Genomic DNA, 19,516 nt, shown 5'->3' with positions numbered 1-19,516 from the left:
AAGTTTGCTGGCAGCTGGAAGTTTGCTGGGGCCCCTTTGGCTGTGGCTCTCAACATACCACCATGGCAGAGAACTGACGTCACCAGACTGCGGTGGAGGAGATAACTTCATTGAAACCTGTGGCTACAGGTGTGTAATCCCCTAGCCTTCCCTCTCCACACATCGGGGAAACCTTAACGGCCCCTCCCAGCTCTCCCGTAAGGGCCCCTCCCAGCTCTCCCGTAAGGGCCCCTCCCAGCTCTCCCGTGAACGCGATAGCCAGACCGAGGGAATCAGAAGCGGCGTGGGACCCGCAGCGTGGAACTCCTGGCTACCGATCCCACCAGCCCTGAAAACTGAGGTCTCTTGCACCAGCTACCGGGGGTGTGGCTACCGGAGGGCAAGTAAAATTTGCTGAGGATTCTCAGCCCTGAGCTCTACAAACTTAGGGTCTGAGGGAATGGCAAACAGGGAGAGTGTGCCCAGTCGTTCATGAAAATAGGGCTACCTGGAGCAGCAGACCTGGCGTGTAGCCAGTATTGTGGTGAGCGTCACTGGTGAGAGGGGTCTGGCTAGAGGAAAAGTGGGGAAGTGACTAGATACAAGAGGAGGCCCTAGGCACTCAGGATTGGAGACTCGCCCAGTCTGGGAGGAGGAACTGCTGCACAGTGATTGGTTCCCGCGTATTGACAGGAGAAGCTTGGCCTGGTGGGCACAGCTCCACCTACTAGAAGAGAATTTAATCAAACTCTAAGACTTCATTTATTAGTTTTTTTTTTCTTTTTTTTTATTTGTGTTTTTTTCATTTTCATTTTTCTATCTTGTTGTTTTTAAAAATTTTTTTAGTTTTTTAATTTTTTTCTTGTAATTTTATTTTTTATTTATTATTATTATTATATTTTTTAAAAAATTTTTTCTTTTTTTATTTCCTATTTTTTTTCTTCTTTTGTCTTTTAATTTCTTTTCAATTTTCTTATTCCCCCTTCCTTGAATTCTACCTGCTTACTCTCATTCTCTTTAGTGACTTCTTCCCTTCCCTTCTAATACCTTTCCTCCCAAGCATCTAATAAATTTATAGGAGTAAACAGTAACTCAGCTGTCAAACAGAACAAGAAGTAACATGAGCAGCATGAAAAAGCAAGGAAGAAAAGGAGTACAAACAATGCAGGACAGCCTAAATATTCAGGAGGACCTAGAGTCATAAGAAAAATGGTCATATAAAGAACACAAGGAACACCTTAGACAGATGGAATGGAATCTTAAAGAGGATATGAGACAGCAAATTCAAACAGTGAAAGAACACATTGAAAACGAATTACATAAACAGATAAAAGAAGAAGTTATGCATCTTTATCAGGAGATAGAGATTATAAAAAAAATCAAACAATAATTCTAGAAATGAAGGAAACTATAAACCAAATTAAAAACTCAAATGAGAGTATTACTAACAGAGTGGAGAAGTAGAAGCCAGAAGGTCAGATAATGAAGACAAAATATATCATCTTGAAAAGAGTCTAGCCAACTCAGAAAGGCTGGTAAAAAATCATGAGAAAAACGTGCAAGAGTTATGGGATAACATAAAAAAAACAAACTTACGAGTCATCAGGATAGAAGAAGGTACAGAGATTCAAACCAAGGGAATGAGTAACCTGCTGAATGAAATAATTACAGAAAACTTTCCAGAAATAAAAAAGGAAACAGATATACAAATTGTAGATGCATACAGGACACCGAGCACACAAAATCACTGTAGACCAACGCCAAGACACATTGTTATGAAGATATCCAATATACAGAACAAAGAGAAAATATTAAAAGCTACAAGAGAAAGGAGGCAGATTACATTCAGGGGTAAACCAATAAGGTTAACAACGGATTTTTCATCATAGACGCTGAAAGCAAGACGGTCATGGAACAATGTATTTCAAACACTGAAAGACAATGGATGCCAATCAAGAATTCTGGATCCAGCAAAATTAAGCTTCAGGTATGACAACAAAATAAAAATCTTTCACGATAAACAAAAGTTAAAAGAATTTGCAGCCAGAAAACCAGCATTGCAAAGCATCTTGAGCAAAACACTACACGAGGAAGAAATGAAAAACAATAACCAAAACCATCAGTGGGACGTGCCTTGGTAAAGACAGAGGGAGGGGGGAAAGATAATCATGGAGAAACAAACAAAATTAGAAAAAAAAAGAGAAATAATCAAACATGGCTGGAAGTACAAACCACATATCAATAGTAACTCTAAATGTTAATGGCTTAAACTCTCCAATAAAGCGGCATAGGCTGGTATCATGGATTAAAAAAAAATCCAACAATATGCTGCCTCAAGGAGACACATCTGATTGGAAAAGACATACACAGGCTGAAGGTGAAAGGATGGGAAAAAATATTCCACACACACGGTCCTCGTAAGCAAGCAGGGGTGGCCATCCTCATATCGAATAAAATCAACTTCAAGATTAAGTTAATCAAAATGGATAAGGAAGGACATTATATACTGTTAAAAGGAACCATTCACCAACAAGACATAACAATTATCAATATTTATGCAACAAATAATGGTGCTGTGACATTCATAAAACAAATTCTCCTCAAGTTCAAGAATCAAATAGACCACAACACAATAATCATGGGTGACTTCAACACACCTCTCTCACCATTGGACAGATCCTCCAAACAAAAGTTGAATAAAGAAACTATAGAACTCAATACCACAATAAATAACCTAGACTTAACTGACATATATAGAATATATCAACCATCATCAAATGGATATACTTTTTTCTCAGAAGCACATGGATCCTTCTCAAAAATAGACCATATATTATGCCATAGGGCATCCCTCAGTAAATATAAAGGGGTGGAGATAATACCATGCATTTTATCGGATCATAATGGAATGAAACTGGAAATCAATGATAAAAGAAGGAAGGAAAAATCCTACATCACATGGAAAATGAACAATATGTTACTGAATGATCAATGGGTTACAGAAGACATAAAGGAGGAAATCAAAAAATTCTTAGAGATAAATGAAAATACAGACACAACATATCGGAATCTATGGGACGCAATGAAAGCAGTTTTGAGAGGGAAATTCATCGCCTGGTGGTCATTCCTCAAAAAAAGAAAAAAACAACAAATAAATGAGCTCACACTTCATCTCAAAGCCCTAGAAAAGGAAGAGCAAAACAACAGCTAATGTAGCAGAAGGCAAGAAATAATTAAAATCAGAGCGGAAATTAAGGAAATTGAAACAAAAGAAACTATTGAAAATTTAACAAAACTAAAACTTGGTTCTTCAAAAAAATAAATAAGATCGACAGACCTTTAGCCATGCTAACGAAGAGAAGAAGAGAGAGAACTCAAATTACTAACATACGGGATGAAAAAGGCAATATCACAACAGATGCTACAGAAATACAGAAGACAATTAGAAATTATTTTGAAAACCTATATTCCAATAAAATAGAAGATAGTGAAGACATAGATAAATTTCTTAAGTCATATGATTTTCCCAGACTGAGTCAGTAGGATAAACACAATTTGAACAGACCAATATCAATGTCTGAAATTGAAGAAGCCATCAAAAGACTACCAACCAAGAAAAGCCCAGGACCGGATGGGTATACAGCGGAGTTTTACAAAACCTTTAAAGAAGAATTAATACCAATACTTTTCAAGTTATTTCAGGAAATAGAAATAGAGGGAGCTCTTCCAAATTCATTCTAAGAGGCCAACATCACCCTGATTCCGAAACCAGACAAAGACACCTCAAAGAAAGAAAACTACAGACCAATATCTCTAATGAACCTAGATGCAAAAATCCTCAATAAAATTCTGGCGAATCGAATACAAAAACACATCAAAAAAATTGTGAACCATGATCAAGTAGGATTCATCCCTGGGATGCAAGGATGGTTCAATATATGGAAATCAATAAATCTATTCACCACATCAATAGACTTAAAGATAAGAACCATATGATCATCTCGATAGACACAGAAAAAGCATTTGACAAAGAACAGCATCCCTTTATGTTCAAAACATTAGAAAAACGAGGGATGACAGGAACTTACCTTGACATTGTAAACGCTATCTATGCTAAGCCTCAGGCTAGCATCATTCTGAATGGAGAAAAGTTGAAGGCATTCCCTCTAAAATCTGGATCAAGAGAGGGATGCCCTCTATCACCACTTCTGTTCAATATCATTCTCGAAACACTGGCCAGAGCAATTAGACGAAAGAAATTAAAGGCATAAAAATAGGAAAAGAAGAACTTAAATTATCACTATTTGCGAACGACATGATTCTATACCTAGAAGACCCAAAAGGTTCTACAAAGAAACTCCGAGAACTAATAAATGAATTCAGCAAAGTGGCAGGATATAAAATCAACATGCATAAAGAACATATGAAAATTACATACCTCTTTAATTTCAAAATTCAGCAAAATATTAATGATATCTACAGATCTAATTTCTTCCATTCCAGCTGTTAAAGTATCTTGTGAAGCATGCACATCTTGTGATATAGAGGTTTCACAGGGCTCTTTAATTTTACCTAAAGATGTTCAAAAGAAACTCATTTCAGACATTTCTTTCACAGGACAAATATCAGTACTTGGGATCTGGCAAAGGCCTAAAAATACAGAAATCAGTCATCTCTCTAGCCCTTAGAAAACTCATGGTATAGTACAAGACACATATATTTAAAACACAAGCAAAACAAGCAGACCGCACTTATTGACATTAAGAGGGCAAATGTTAATAAAAATATATAAAATGCACAGAAAGCACAGAACAAGGTTTAACACCATTACAAGTAAGTAAAGAAAGGTTTAACACAAGAGGTACCATCCAAGTAGAGCTCAACGACCTGCACACAGAGAAGATATTCCAAGAAAAAGGTAAGAAATTGGGGAAAATCACAGAGTAATGACATGGGAGAGATTTTATAAACAACAACTACAACAAAAAAGAAAAGTCATATGAATATTATGCTGTCTTTCTGAAATCAGCACATCCTGAAATACAATAAAATTGCTTTTTAAATTGTAATACACAAAATAGCAGTTGTCTCTGCTATGAGTATACTTGGGCACCAGATATTGTAAAAAGTCTTATACAGGGATGGTCTCATTTAGTTTTTATAATATTCCTTGAAGGTAAAACTTTATTGTCCTCAAAATGCAGATAAAAAATTGTATGAAATATGATATGTCAAGAGCTATGTAATGTTTTGAACAACTAATAAAAAAAAATTGAGGGTTCAGACTGATTCAGTACCTTACCCAGTGTCACACAGATTACAAGGGGTGGTGTCCAAATTCATCAGTCTGATTTGATAGCTTTCACTTTCAACCAACCCTCAATATCATTACATCATTCCTAACATTATCTTGATCACTGAAAGAGCAAACCAGAACCCTGAAATATCACCTGCACCAGAAACCCATATAGAAAACGACTGCTATTTTTACATTTAAGAAAGCAATGCCTATGGCAAGGTTTCTTAATTTTCATTGTTTTCCAGCACTGCTCCTAACATAATGTGAATAGCAAAATATAACAAATATTTTGCTCTTACAAAACAATTCCAGGAATACTCAAAAATTTCTTAAATATCAAATACAAAGCACTGATCATTTTTAACACAGTAAATTGGAGTTTATTAAAGTTAACAAAGTCTACTAAATTATATTAATCGAAGGACCCATGAGAGTTAAAAGGAAAACCAGAAAGGAAAAAACATTTCTACACATATATTTAATACAAAAAACTAGCAAAGGACTCGTGTCCAGGATGAACAACAATAACAAAAAACTCCTACTTATCAATAAAAACAATGAACACCTTGGTAAAAATGACAGAATAGACTTGAAAAGTCAGGTCACAAGAGGGTATCCAAATAGCCAAGATCACCCCCCATACACCTTTATTTAAAGGTGTTCAACTTCATTAGTTATTAGGGAACAAATAAAAAACATAGTAAAATATTACTGTATATCCACCAGAACGACTAAATTTTAAAACACTGACAATTCCCAAGTAATGGTGAGAATACAACACAAATGGGACTCATATATTACTAAAAGTAAACTGGTACAAACACTTAGAAAACCATTTGATATAATATGGTATAAGTTACTAAAGTTAAAATGAAAACCTAACATAGAACCCAGTACTTCTACTCCTATCTACATATCCAAAAGAAAAAAAAAACATATAAGTAGAGTAGCCTCTCCTCCTCTGAGGGGGATATGTTATAAAACACCTAGAAGGAGCCTGAAACCACAGATAGTTCTATACATAACACACCTATGATAAAGTCTGATTTGTAAATTAGGCACAGTAAGAGATTAACAACAATGATTTAATTATTTTTTTTAGTTGTTGATAGAAGTTTTTTATTTTTTATTTAATTTTTTGCAGTGCTGAGAACCTAACCCAGTGCCTCACACATGCCAGGCAAGTCGCTACTGCTGAGCCACAGCCCAAGCCTGATATAGATAATTATAAAAAATAATCTGTAATAAAATTGCCACCAAGGAGTTTCCACTACACTTGAACTTTGTGGTCATGTTAAATACTAAGGGTCATTTGAATATAAGCACTGGGATAGCATAACAATCTACCTGATAACTAAGACAGCTATTAAATGAATGACAGAAAAATAGCATATATCATGTGGATATGCCAAGCAAAGGGATGATTAATGTCCCTGGCAGAGCAGAATGTAATTTATAACTTTTTAAGTTATTTATTTATGCAACTTTCCACTTGACACTTTCAAACCACTATTGGTCACAGCTAACTAAAACCCTGGAAAGCAAATCCACAAATAAAGAGAATTACTGTATGCTAAAAGATATATACAACAACACAGCAACTTTATTCACAGTAGTCAAAAAATAGAAACAAACCAAATGTTCATCAAAAATAGAATAGATAAAAAACAATTCTGGATACATTTTTATATTTGAACATTACATAGGAATAAAAAGAGCCAACTACTATTAAGTACAGTATCAAAAGAATTTCAGGAGGTGTTGAAAAAAAGCAGCCACATACAAGAGTAATTTATTCATAATTCCATTTACGTAAAACTCAAGAAAAGTTAAAATAATCTATAGTATTATAAGTTGGAATGATAGTTACATCTGGTTGGATTTGGGGGCACATGGTACTGACTGGGAAGGGACATCAGGGAGGCTTTCTGAGATGCTGAAGACATGCAGCATCTGTATCATGGTGACAGAATAGTTGTATCTACATGTAAAAGTTCATTAAGTTGTACACTTAAAATTTCTGTACATATATGTTATGTTATAGTAAAAAATTAAATGATGAAAAAATGTAGTGAAATATCATCTTTAACTCAGCAAATGAGCAAAAATTTTAAAATCTGACAATTCACTATATTAACAAGTTATAGGAAAACAACCTGGTGCCGGGCATGGTGGTGCACACCAGTAATCCCAGTGGTTCAGGAGGCTGAGGCAGGAGGATTGTAAATTCAAGGCCAGGCACAATAACCTAGTAGGCCCTGAGCAACTTAGTGAGACCCTATCTCAAACTAAAAAAAAAAAAAATGAAAAAGGGCTCATTAGTTAAAACACCCCTGGAATCAATTCCTGGTACCAACGGGGGAAAAAAAGGAACAACCTGGTACAAGTACAAAACAGTACAAGTCCTATGGAAGGTAACTGACAGATCTATCAAAATTTTAAACTATGTTTTTTAAATTGTATTGATTAAATTACTAATTAAATTTAAATTAATAAAGATTACATACCCTTTAGCTGGTATTACCCTACAAGTACTTGTAAAAGTGCATGTACAGGATATTGAATGGAACATGGTTACAGTGAAAAAATTGAAAGCAAACTAAAATGTTTATAAAATGGAGACTTGCTAAATCATGAAATTTCCACAGACTCTAATACCAGGTAGTCATTAAAAAGAATAAAGGAGATCCATATATAGAACATATACCAATATAAAATGAACACAAGACATAATTTAGAAAAAAAATGAGCAAATTTCATATACACACAAGTGCTACCATTTTTTGAAAAAAAAATTATATGTGTGTGTGCATGATACATTCATGTATATACATATGTGTAAAACAGCTTACAATTTGTACTATAATTACTTAATTGCTAAATCAAAAGGGACACAACTAATAATTTAAATTCTCTTCATTTTATTGCAGTATAATTTTTCAGTATCATCAGGGAATGGTACTTTATCAGCAAGTGCAACTCTTAAAAATATTTTACTACTAAGCCTTACTTTAAAATCACAAGAAGTATGCTACCATAAACAAGGACAAATTAAATATTTTTTTTCTGTACATGTAAATACAATAATTATCCCAGGAATCCACAACTGAATATTGACCCCCTTCTTAATGTTCTTCAACCAACTTATATAATTTAAAAAAAATGTTAAAATGACAATGGATTGACTGCTTAACTAAAAAGAATCAATCATGTCCAAATATAACTTCTTGTTTGCTTTCTTGGTAATACAAATTACAATTTGTAAATTATATTTGTTTACTTCTCTTATATTGTCTTTTTCAGGCTAAGGATACATGTAGATGAGTGATATAGACTCCGTGCTTTTAACATGCACAAGACTCTGGGTTTGCTACCCAGCACCACAAAAAAGGAAAGAAAGAGATTATTATCTACTAAATTATAAAATAAAATAGACACATTTAGTATGTCACCTATTGTCAGACTCTTACCTGTCTCTTGTATTCTTGGTTTCACTTTATCTAAGTCTTCAGTAGCCTCACCAAGATTTTCTCCTAATATTCTAAATAAAAGATTAAGATCTTCCTGATTTAGACTAACCTGTGAGATATTATGTGAAAAAAGAAAAAAAAGGCATTTCATTGTACAATGAAACAATTTAATGCAGAAAACAAATTCTCAGTAATAAAACACAAAGGACAATATAACCTAACAATCAAAAATTTATATAATTACTATCCACTCAAGTATTTCACTACTCATTTCATGTAAACATTTTTATTTTCAAAGAAAATATTTATAGAACAATTTATAAGTCAATATGAACCACAATGACTTATCTTTATAAAAAGTTAATTATGATTCAAGAAATCTGATCTTTTAAAAGTGACAAATTTTGAAAATGCACACACTTCACTTTTTAAACAATAACAATTCCAGTGAAATAAAGACTGTTCTTAATATTAAAAATAGGCATTTCCCTCAATGCTATAATTATCTTTGGAGAACCTTAGGTATTCTAAAAATAAAAGTATATGTTTATAATAAATAGTATCAAAAGGAATATGTTAATAGTTTACACACAGATCTCTGCAAATGCTTATAATAACAAATATGAAAGTTAAGTAACACTATCTGAAGATTAAATTGTACTGAAAAGAATAAAATAACCCTGTTGTATATCATCTGGCTGGAATTGTTCTTATATCATTCAGTAAAATATTCTACCTTTTATTTGAATATATACTAAGAAAGTCTCCAGAGTTTACAATTTCAATGATGAAGGATTTTTCTCTCATGTACTCACATTCATTGAATCAAGATGCCCTTTAATTTCCACAACAGGCACTTTGTGGTACCAATTTGCAGCTAGATTTCGATTTACAGAAAACTCCAAATTAATTGGGTGCAACAGCTGAATATCAGGATGGGAGATGCCTGGCTGGATTATTGTCCTAATAACCAACAGAAATGATACATATGCAAAAATATAGGAGGAAACACAACATATGATTTTAAAAAACAAAGTGAAGCAGCTATCTTCCACTCTAAGTAATGACTTTAAGATGAACTTATAATTAAATTAATTTATAATCCATTGGCAAGGACAGATTAAAATATCTGATAAACAATGAAATTATTATGAATACCTTTATCTTTAAATAGCAGACAAGTGATAACTGCAAACATTTTAAAAACAAAGTCACACTCTTAAAAACATTGGAGAAATCATCAAATTGTTATTCAACGATTAAAAATAGTTATGTGCCAATAATGATGTGTCAGTGATGGACCACATATATCACTGTGGTCCCTTGGGATTCCTCTTGCCTAGGGACTCTGTAGCTGTCATAAACACAGTGCAATACATTATTTCTATATTTGGGGTAACACCAGTATAGGTAAACCTACTACACAGCCAGTCATAAAAGTACAACATGCTCAATTACGAACAGCACATAATACTTGGTGATAATAAATGACTGTTACTGGTTGATATATTTTCTAGTCTTTCACTACTTAAGAATGTACTCCTTCTACTTAAAAAATGTTTACTATAAAACAGTATGTCATGTTAAATTGGCTGAAGCCTCATACATCATATGTATCATGTTTACTGTGTATCCTGACCATATAGATTCTGACCAAGAGATCGCATGGAATGATTGGCTGATACCACCAATGTTTGTGTAAGGACACTCTGTGATGTTCATACAATGATGAGATAACCAAATGTGCATTTCTCAGAATGTATCCCCATCATTAAGTGAAGCATGACTATATATTTTTAGGTACAAAGACTAAGGAAAACATTAGCAAAATGCATGCTAACAACATTTTCTAGGGAGTTTCATAAAGTTTTTCTCCAGGACTGTTTTCTGAACTTGCTTTACAATCATTACCTTTTTATTCTGGATAAAAATCTCATTTGATAGGGTAGAAAATAATTTTCTAATCTTCTTGTGTTTTTATGTGTCATGTGTGAGCACTGATGATACAAAATTACTTACAAAGTATTCCTGCCAATAATGTCTAAGCTCCATCAATCCATGATGAATCACTCAGATAAAACTAAATTGGGAACTGTTCCAGGAAGTAACCAGACTACACTCTTCAAAACCACCAAAATCGTGAAAAATACAGAAAGGTTAAAGGACATTCCAGAATAAGTGTGTAATAGTACAGAAATCCCTCTTAATAGTACAGAATGCAATTAAATGCCATGTGTGATTCTGGTGGGGGGAATTTACTGTAATGGACATCACTGGATCAAAGGTATAACCTCAATATTGAATGCACATTAGATAATATTATACCAATACCAAATTTCCATAATTTGATAATTATATTATAGTCAATATAACTGACCTTGCTTTCAGGAGGCACATTCTAAAATATTTAAGGGCAATGGGTCAAGATATCTGTTCTCAAACCAGTTAGCAAAATATGATTTAAATAATAATACTATGTATACATATATTAAAGCAAATATAAAATTGGTAATACTACTGAAATGTATAAAGTACACTCATGGTACTATTTCTATAATTTTTCTGTAGGCTTAAAATTTTTCAAAATAAAAAGCTGTTTTAAAAACAGCTGTATGTAATATGTAATAGAAGTTTGTTAGGTATGAGTTTCAACAATCACAAAATTTCATAGCAAAAATTAACATAATACTTAAATCCATAACTGCAGAAAGAGCATACCTAGAAAGCTTGAGTTTTTTGAGCTGCACATCCATTCTATCAATTACTGGAGGATTTAAGGAGTCTTCACCAGACACCAGACTAAATTGATTTTGAACTCTGATTAATCCAAGATCTACCACTACAGCATTGGTGGAAATGGAAGACTGTGGGATGATAATAACTGGTGCTTTCAAATCAATGTAGAAGGAAACACGAAGGCTCCTCTGAGCAAGGTCCTTCACACTTGTGGCAGCCTTTTCTGCAGCCTGGGCAGTGGCAGCACTCAGTGCCTCCTTAGCTGTCTGGAAATTGTTCATGAAGTTCTGTGGACACAAAGTATAAAAGGAAAAAATAGACACATCAATAACACTTATACAGAAAGTGTTATTGATGTGTCTATTTTTTCCTTTTATACTTTGTGTCCACAGAACTTCATGATATATGTATATACATATATATATATATATATATACATATATATATATGTATATATATATATATGTGTGTATATATATATATTTATTATTTTCAATGACTTTATAGCATTTGTTATCATAATTATCAGATTTACTTATTTCTAAATTGAAAACTCAATATTTAAATTATGATTTTACCAGAAGTGACATTAGGAATTTATGAAGATAGATAATCTGAATACAGCCAACATTCAGTGATAGCACAGCATCCACTTTGGACATATCAGTATACGAATCTCCCTCAGTAGCATCTGGATACAAATCCAAATTAAAACGAAAAACTTCATTTCCCATTATTGACACGGCCTGAAAAACAGAGTTGTGAATGTTCTGTAGCCAGGAAAGTAATGACAAAATAAAATCCCATTCAGAAAATGTTTTACATTTATAATCTTTATAAAAATAAATATTTAATTGAAATATATTTGTTTTTAAAAAATAAATTATAAAAATTTCATATACAATCATCAAAAAATATTAACTGTTTACTATTACATACTTGTTTATGAACTGTCTTAGGATCAACATCTGTGACAATAATATTTTCCAGTCTGACAAAAAGTGATTGCTTCTTTGACTGAAGAGAAAGGGAGGAATCAAGGCCTGAAAAAAACATGTTATTATTATAATTTCTACAGATCTGTCAGAAATAAGATACTTATTTCCATTGTATAAAATTATTTTGAAGTTTTAATTTTTTAGCAATGTCTAAATCCCAATGAATAAAGTTCTAATATTAGATATTTTTTAGCTTTATAAACATCAAACCTATGAATTTATCAAAAACTAATTATCTGAAAAAAACACATTTAGTATATCTCAGAATTACACAACTCCTTTATACTTTAGGTCATTTTTATGGAGCCTGTTAAAGTGTCATGAACCAAATTCAGACTAGTAGATGTACTGCCAAGCCAAGACAAAGAAAACAAAACAAAAAAGAAAAAACCCAGAGCTTTCTGTTTTTTTTAAATTCTTAAAGAATTTCATTAAACATATTACACATATTCTTTACCTTTACCAGATTATAATAAACTGACAAAGTTAAGGCCAGGAGAAAACCTAGATGAGTTTAGCAGATTTGCCTAAATGAACATAATGGGCTCACAGATTTTCTTCTACATTATAGGTTTGCTTTGCCTAAAGTACAAATGAATAAATATGACATACAATTATATGATTATATATAAAGATAATATGAAGCTTAAAAAAGTCTAGTAATGATGAAGCATTACATAGACCTTCAACTGAATTGAACTGATGCTTCTCCCAGCCCATCAATGGTGTTCTAACATTAACATTAGTATTCCTTTCCACCTCCTAGACAACTCTCAGAAGGCCATAGCACATGTGTGTGGTTCAGTTTTAAGGTCAAGTTGTGACTAACTTCTACAGTCCAAAAAGAAAGCATCCAGTCTAATCACACACTGGCAGGTATTTCACAGCTCAGAGCACTCCATTTGTATACTCCCTGGTATTGAGAAAGAAAGAAAGAAAGAGGAGAGAGAGAGAGAGAGAGAGAGAGAGAGAGAGAGAGAGAGGGGGGGGGGGAGGGAGGGAGAGAGGGAGAGGGAGAGGGAGAGGGAGAGAGAGAGAGGGAGAGAGAAGGAAAGGAAAGAAGATCACAAGAGAATGAGTGTGCAGGCTTATCTTTTAATGAATTTTTAGTACTACGAGATCTTTACCTTGAATCTTGATTTCAGCAATATTGCTCTTCTCATCACAAACAATGACACAGAAAGCATTCAACTTGGCAAACAGCCTAAACCCAACAACATCACTATCTTTAGAGGACACAATCACTAAAAATAAAACAAAGAATTCTATCACTGTGAGATTCCAGTAATCTAAATTTTGTTAAGCTTTTTTCTCCATATTAACTGAACCACAATTCTGCTAAATATATGTAAATACACATTTTTTAAATTCTCAAACTCTTTAAGATCTCAAATACTTTTGTTTTGTATATCCTACAGAGGTATGTTACTTTTATAAGTTAAAAGCAAAAAAAAAAGAAAGTAAAGAAAAAAAACGCAAAATAAATAAATAAAGACACTAGACATTACTTAAGGTCACACACCTTAAGTAAAAGAGTCAGAATTTGAGTGGAATTCTTTCTGATCTAAAATCTGAACCTGTTTAATTAGATGCTGTCCCTGAACCCCTTCCTTTGGTCTCTGGGTCTTGATTTCCACAAGTCTAAAATGGCAGGGAAGACTGAAATGGAACCTCTTCAGGAGCCACTGAGAAGGGAGGGAAGAGCTCAGAATAAATACAGATCTTGTTCCTCTATTACCCTCTCAAAGGCAACCACCACCAAAATAAGAGCAAAAACAAACATTTTCAAAAACAATAGCATGGGTTATATTTACCCTATAGATCAGGTGCTCACATATGATTCAATTTGAAGAAAAAGGCACAATGAGGGGGAGGGCATGCATTTGAATGATTAAATTAGATGATCTCTAAGATTCCTTATTTCACCCTAGAGTACTAAAACCCCTGCTAACAATAAACAAAACACATTTTTCATACCTTTCTGCAAAGGTGAATTTTTTTTGTTTTTCAGTTGAAATCTGTACCTCCTTGACAACACTCACATTTTGACTATCTGATGGAATAATGGTTGTCAGGTAGTTAATAGGAAGAGAGAAGTGCTTGTGTTTGCAAGAAGAGATTTAAAGATGAAAAGGCCACCTAAAAAGATGTTTTAGGAAGAAAATTAGTTTTATTTGACCATTTATAACTTGTACTCCACACAGTGACCCACCCCCCACCCTGCCCAGAGGCTCCCAGCAGACTTTCTACCACCTGGAAAGAAAAGAGGAAAGGAAGGTTCAGGACTCTATAAAGTAGGGGGTACATGGAAAGCAAGTTACACCCACACAGTTGAGGGGTACATTAGAATACCACAACAACTTAATTACTCCATCCTCCAAGCATAATGACAACGGAGTTTATAATCTGCCTCTCATGACCATCCTGATATTCAACATAAGCCATCCATAATGCCTTACTGGATTTTTAAAATATATTTATCTTTTGGGTGTAGATGGACACAACACAATGCATTTTATTTTTATGTGGTGCTAAGGATCGAACCCATGTCCTGCCCATGTCCCACCTGTGCTAGGCGAGCGCTCTACTGCTGAGCCAGAATCCCAGCCCCCTTACTGGATCTTAATGGCACATTTATTATGATTATTTAAAAGATATAAATCAGAAAATAAAACTCCAGAACTACTACAAAACTCCAGGACCACTGTGGGCTACTAATATTTTTAGAAATGATTCCAAAAGTAGCACCAATAAAATTTAAATACATAAGATACAATTGTAAGTTCCCAGTTACTAAGTGATCTCCAAAAACCACAATAATGGTTCCATCATTTAGAAAGAAACACAGAATATATGACTTGTAAGAAACAAGTACTATATGTTTTAAAAACAAAGACTCTTTAAAGCGAAGGTAGGAACACATATTAATTCCAAGAATGTGTGGCTTTCTAACAGCACATTTAAATAAAATCAAAATCTGTTCACAGAAAACAATTTTTCATTTCCTCAAAACACTAAATTGATACAAAAACCACAAAAAGGAAGGTTTTGAAGATTATGGCAGATTTTTCCCCTCTCTCAAAAGCATTCACTTAAAGTCATATCTCTCATTTTCGTTTTAGTGTAACACACAAGTACTTTTCTTCTTCTTTCCTCTACAGTACTGCCTAAGAAGTAATAGCTTCAAAATTACTTACCACCTTTCTTTATACCTTATGCACTTCTTCACTCCTATATTACAAGATGTTATTTAGTTTGGTTTGTTTAGAATCCTGTTAGTTGTTTTTATTAATTTTTTATTTATATATGACAGTGGAATGCATTACAATTCTTAATATACATATAAAGCACAATTTTTCATATCTCTGGTTGTATACAAAGTATACTCACACCAATTCGTGTCTTTATATATGTACTTTTAATAAAATGTCCATCACATTCCACCATCATTCCACCATCATTTTGAATCCTGTTAGTTCTCTACATATCAAAGTTACCTTTTCTATAGTACTCCCTTCCCTAGAAATAATACTGAAATCTTAGAAAATATTATAGTAGGATATGATACAGTAAGTCAAAACAACTGCTTTAATAAACTGAATCACAGACACAGAGCAAGCTAAGTATCTACAAAGTTAATTTATAACTTTCAATGGTCTCATCAAATAACCCATCAATATTCCTTAGAGGACAGTGAACACTTCCAGAATAGGTTATTTTCAAAAGGAATATATTTGTTTAATAAAATCCCTTACCTTAAGTGTTTGTTCCGTTTTTTCAAAAGCAGTTTGAAAGCTTGGTCCATTCCTATCAGCCTGAAAAAAGAAAGAAAATTTCTAAGGAACGAACTAAGACCAAAGCAAATAAATCCTTTATTTATAATCTCTGATTAATTTATTTAAATTTACCTATAAATATATTTGTATCTATATTATATATTTAATTTTACTGTCATTATTTTAATGTTATATCCAAAAAACTTATTGTAATAATGTAAATGTTTTCTCTTCAAGCCTGGGATGCTATTCATTGAATTCTGGGAAGAATTCTGAAGGCTGGAGAATATAAATTCCATAGAGTCCATCCATTACTTAATGCTTAAATCCCTCTATAAAGTCTTTGGCAGAGGTGGGTGTGATGGCACATACCTACAGTCCCAGCTACTTTGGAGGCGAAGGCAGATGATTGTTAAGTTCAAGCCCAGCCTAGGAAACTTAGTGAGACACTCTCTCAAAATAAAATAAAAAGGGAAAGGGATGTAATTCAGTGGAAGAACAAGCACTTGCCTAGTATACAAAATCCTAGGCTCAACTCCAACTACTTAAAAAAAAAATCTTTGGCAAATATAAATATATCTCTCCAGTGAAAGAAATCTTGTCTCCCTACAAGGAATTGTAATCTTTGAAGAATGTTTTGTTTCAATGAGTTCTTCATACTGAGTAAAAAGCAAACAAACAATAAACAAAACATTCATCTCCCATCATAACCCACATAACCCACCCCTGGTTCTAGTTCTATCTACTGGGAATAAACATAGTAAATTTAAACTCAAAAAATTTACCACCTGTGAGAAACTTTTTGGCCAGACTAGTTTCCCTAACTTTCTGCTCCTACACTACTTTGTGCTTTTCTTTCTTAGAGAATCAGTTATGTTGTCCACCAATCAATGTTATATCTGGTTGTTTCCTTGCCGATCATGCCATTCTAGTATATAATTTCCTTGAGAACAAAGAGTATTTCTCATATCTGTATTCAAGTGCCTAACAGTAAAGGCATTTGATAACAGACATTCAATAAATAGCTAGTGAATACTAATTAAACAAATCAACTAATCCTAAATGCAACCAAATACCATCAGTCTCTTCTTCAGCATTTTTCATGTGATCTATTCTTCAAGTTTTGTTGTTTTACTTTTTCATGTGATATATTTGAGTCTCTTGTCAATCCTAGCAGTTTCCTCTAACCCAATCTAAGTTGACTTTTCCTTTTGATGAAGAATACTAGGCCAAATGTCACCTTTGGATACAGTGAGTGGAGACACATGAATATGCCCCAGAAGACAGAAACAGCACCAACTTCATCCCAGGCTTCCACCTTTGGGGATTAGTAGCTTAATGATTTCATAAAGCCCTGTACTGAAGGGCTATTACAGTGAAAGAGAAAGAAGGTACACAAGTGGAAGAGGAAATAGTAGTTATCCCTATAATTAAAAATGAAAACACATCCAGAACCATTAGTAATACACTGTCATCTTTTTTTCTCAGAGTATAGTTTTTGAGTATACAACAAATACACAATCATTCTATGGTCCTTACCTTAATATATTCCACTTTTAAAAGATCTAATCCAGGTTTGTCAGAAGAACTAATCAAGTGAAGGGGTTTCTTTCTAGATCCTAAATTGAAGAAAAAGGAAAAAGGGCTTTCAAATAAACAGCTCTTCTAAAATTTTGAAACTTTCTAGGTATCTTTTTGTTTTCTAAAAATACTAGTTAAGCTTTAAAAAAATATCTGTTCACATTTTCATGGTTACTGAAAATTACAAATCTTTATATAAGAAATACAACTTACTTTAAAAACATTCATATTTACTTTTGCTTGATTTTTTATTTGTTTTCAAAATAATAAAAACATCTCCTACATATTTTTAAGGCTGTCTTGTGCATGTCTAGGGCAGCAGAATAGACTATAGGTTTAAGAATCAGGAAATATGACTTCTAGTTCATCTCTATCCTTACCAAAGGCTACTAATTTTTTTTCTCAATCATATAACAAAAAGGCTGGACTAAAACAATCTAATATCCTATTGCACTATAAAATTTTACAAAAAGTAATTTATTCGAGAAAATTAAATAATTTTCCTTCATTTAGGCTGAGAGTCAATTTACATAGAAAAGTTTTTTTTTTAAGGAAGGAGAATTATTAAAACTTTCTTTTTATCTTAAGAATAAGAAGTTCTATTAAATGTCCTCTAATCCTTATGTAGAAGTGCCAACGTACTGCCGCCAAAAGCTGTGCAGAGAGGACTGATAGAGCCACCATTTCATCCACATTTTACTATTCACAATCTATAACTCCTGCTTCTAAGACATCTAATTTTCCCTTGTCCACTGAGGTCTCAACCTTCCCTTAAAAAAAGGCTTAGAAATACATTAATTATATATTTTCCCTTAAGGCAGTAATGTAAACTCTGTATTAAGACAATACCTACAGAATATTAATAACATAAAACAATTTTCTTCCAAACGAAGGCTTAAAATTATAAAACATAGGTCCTTATATTTGACAAAAGCACTAGGCAAATATTAGGTCATTTTAATTATGTGGATTTATCCCTTCCTTCATGCTTCAAAAATATGAGCACACAACGTAAATGGTTAACAAACTACAAAAACTTCTAAGAGTTGACTTTGCATTCTACCATTTTAATTTGGGTAACTGGTGCTTCTTGTTGATACATGAACACAATTAAATAAAACAAGACATTCAATATCATAATACCAGAGACAAATTCTATGCTTTTGCCATTCATGAGTTATATGATATTGAACTTGGCAATCAGCCTAAAGCCTACTTATCAGTTCATTCATGGATAAATTATATGACCAATCTGACCAATCTATGACTTTGCTAGATATCAACTGGAGATAATAATGCTACCTATTTCACAGCATTGTTATAAAAATTGAAAGTTATTATTTGTAGTGAATACTGTAGAACAGTATTTGCTATTATTTATTATGTAAATAAAAGTGCTTCAGACACACAAAAGTGCTATTTTTATTACTGGCCATTATTTCTATTTTTTTAAACTATTACCTTGAATTTCATGGTAATCCAAGCTGATTTTCTTTAAATAAGACACTGCAGTTAAGTCAAATGTTCTTACTGTCGCCTCTGTTCCTAACTGTGTAACCTTAAAGTCTTCTTCTTTCTGTTGTTTAGTGAATTCCCAAATCACCTAAAAGAATTATCACATCCAATAAGAAAAGTGTATGTCATACTTAAAATAAGAAAACCAAAATCTTTCTCCAT

At 33.0% G+C, this 19,516-nt stretch overlaps 1 protein-coding gene, 1 long non-coding RNA gene and 1 pseudogene across 3 annotated transcripts in view; all 3 read right to left on the bottom strand.

Annotated features, from left to right (window-relative positions):
- The window catches only part of LOC308652248 (cytochrome P450 3A19-like), a gene marked incomplete at both ends in the record, with an annotated part of 57,411 nt that extends 45,910 nt beyond the window's left edge, over positions 1-11,501 (bottom strand). Inside the window, 3 exons of the mRNA XM_081300024.1 lie at positions 8,749-8,857; positions 9,564-9,711; positions 11,467-11,501. Coding sequence (XP_081156150.1) covers positions 8,749-8,857; positions 9,564-9,711; positions 11,467-11,501 — 292 coding nt within the window. The remainder of the gene's footprint in view (positions 1-8,748; positions 8,858-9,563; positions 9,712-11,466) is intronic.
- Positions 1-19,516, bottom strand: part of LOC308651214 (cytochrome P450 3A9-like) — a 596,726-nt pseudogene that overhangs the window by 89,668 nt on the left and 487,542 nt on the right. The gene's annotated exons all lie outside the window — the stretch shown is intronic.
- LOC308650657 lies at positions 11,695-19,397 on the bottom strand. Its single transcript, XR_014022374.1, has 8 exons — positions 19,301-19,397; positions 17,798-17,877; positions 16,238-16,297; positions 14,460-14,621; positions 13,610-13,726; positions 12,424-12,527; positions 12,063-12,230; positions 11,695-11,771 (listed from the first exon to the last, which is right to left on the bottom strand). It is a non-coding gene; the product is annotated as an uncharacterized lncRNA (long non-coding RNA).

This window comes from Spermophilus citellus (assembly GCF_964194105.1).
Source record: "Spermophilus citellus genome assembly, chromosome: 6".
Classification (NCBI taxonomy): domain Eukaryota; kingdom Metazoa; phylum Chordata; class Mammalia; order Rodentia; family Sciuridae; genus Spermophilus; species Spermophilus citellus.
This window is presented reverse-complemented; position numbering and strand designations above follow the sequence as displayed.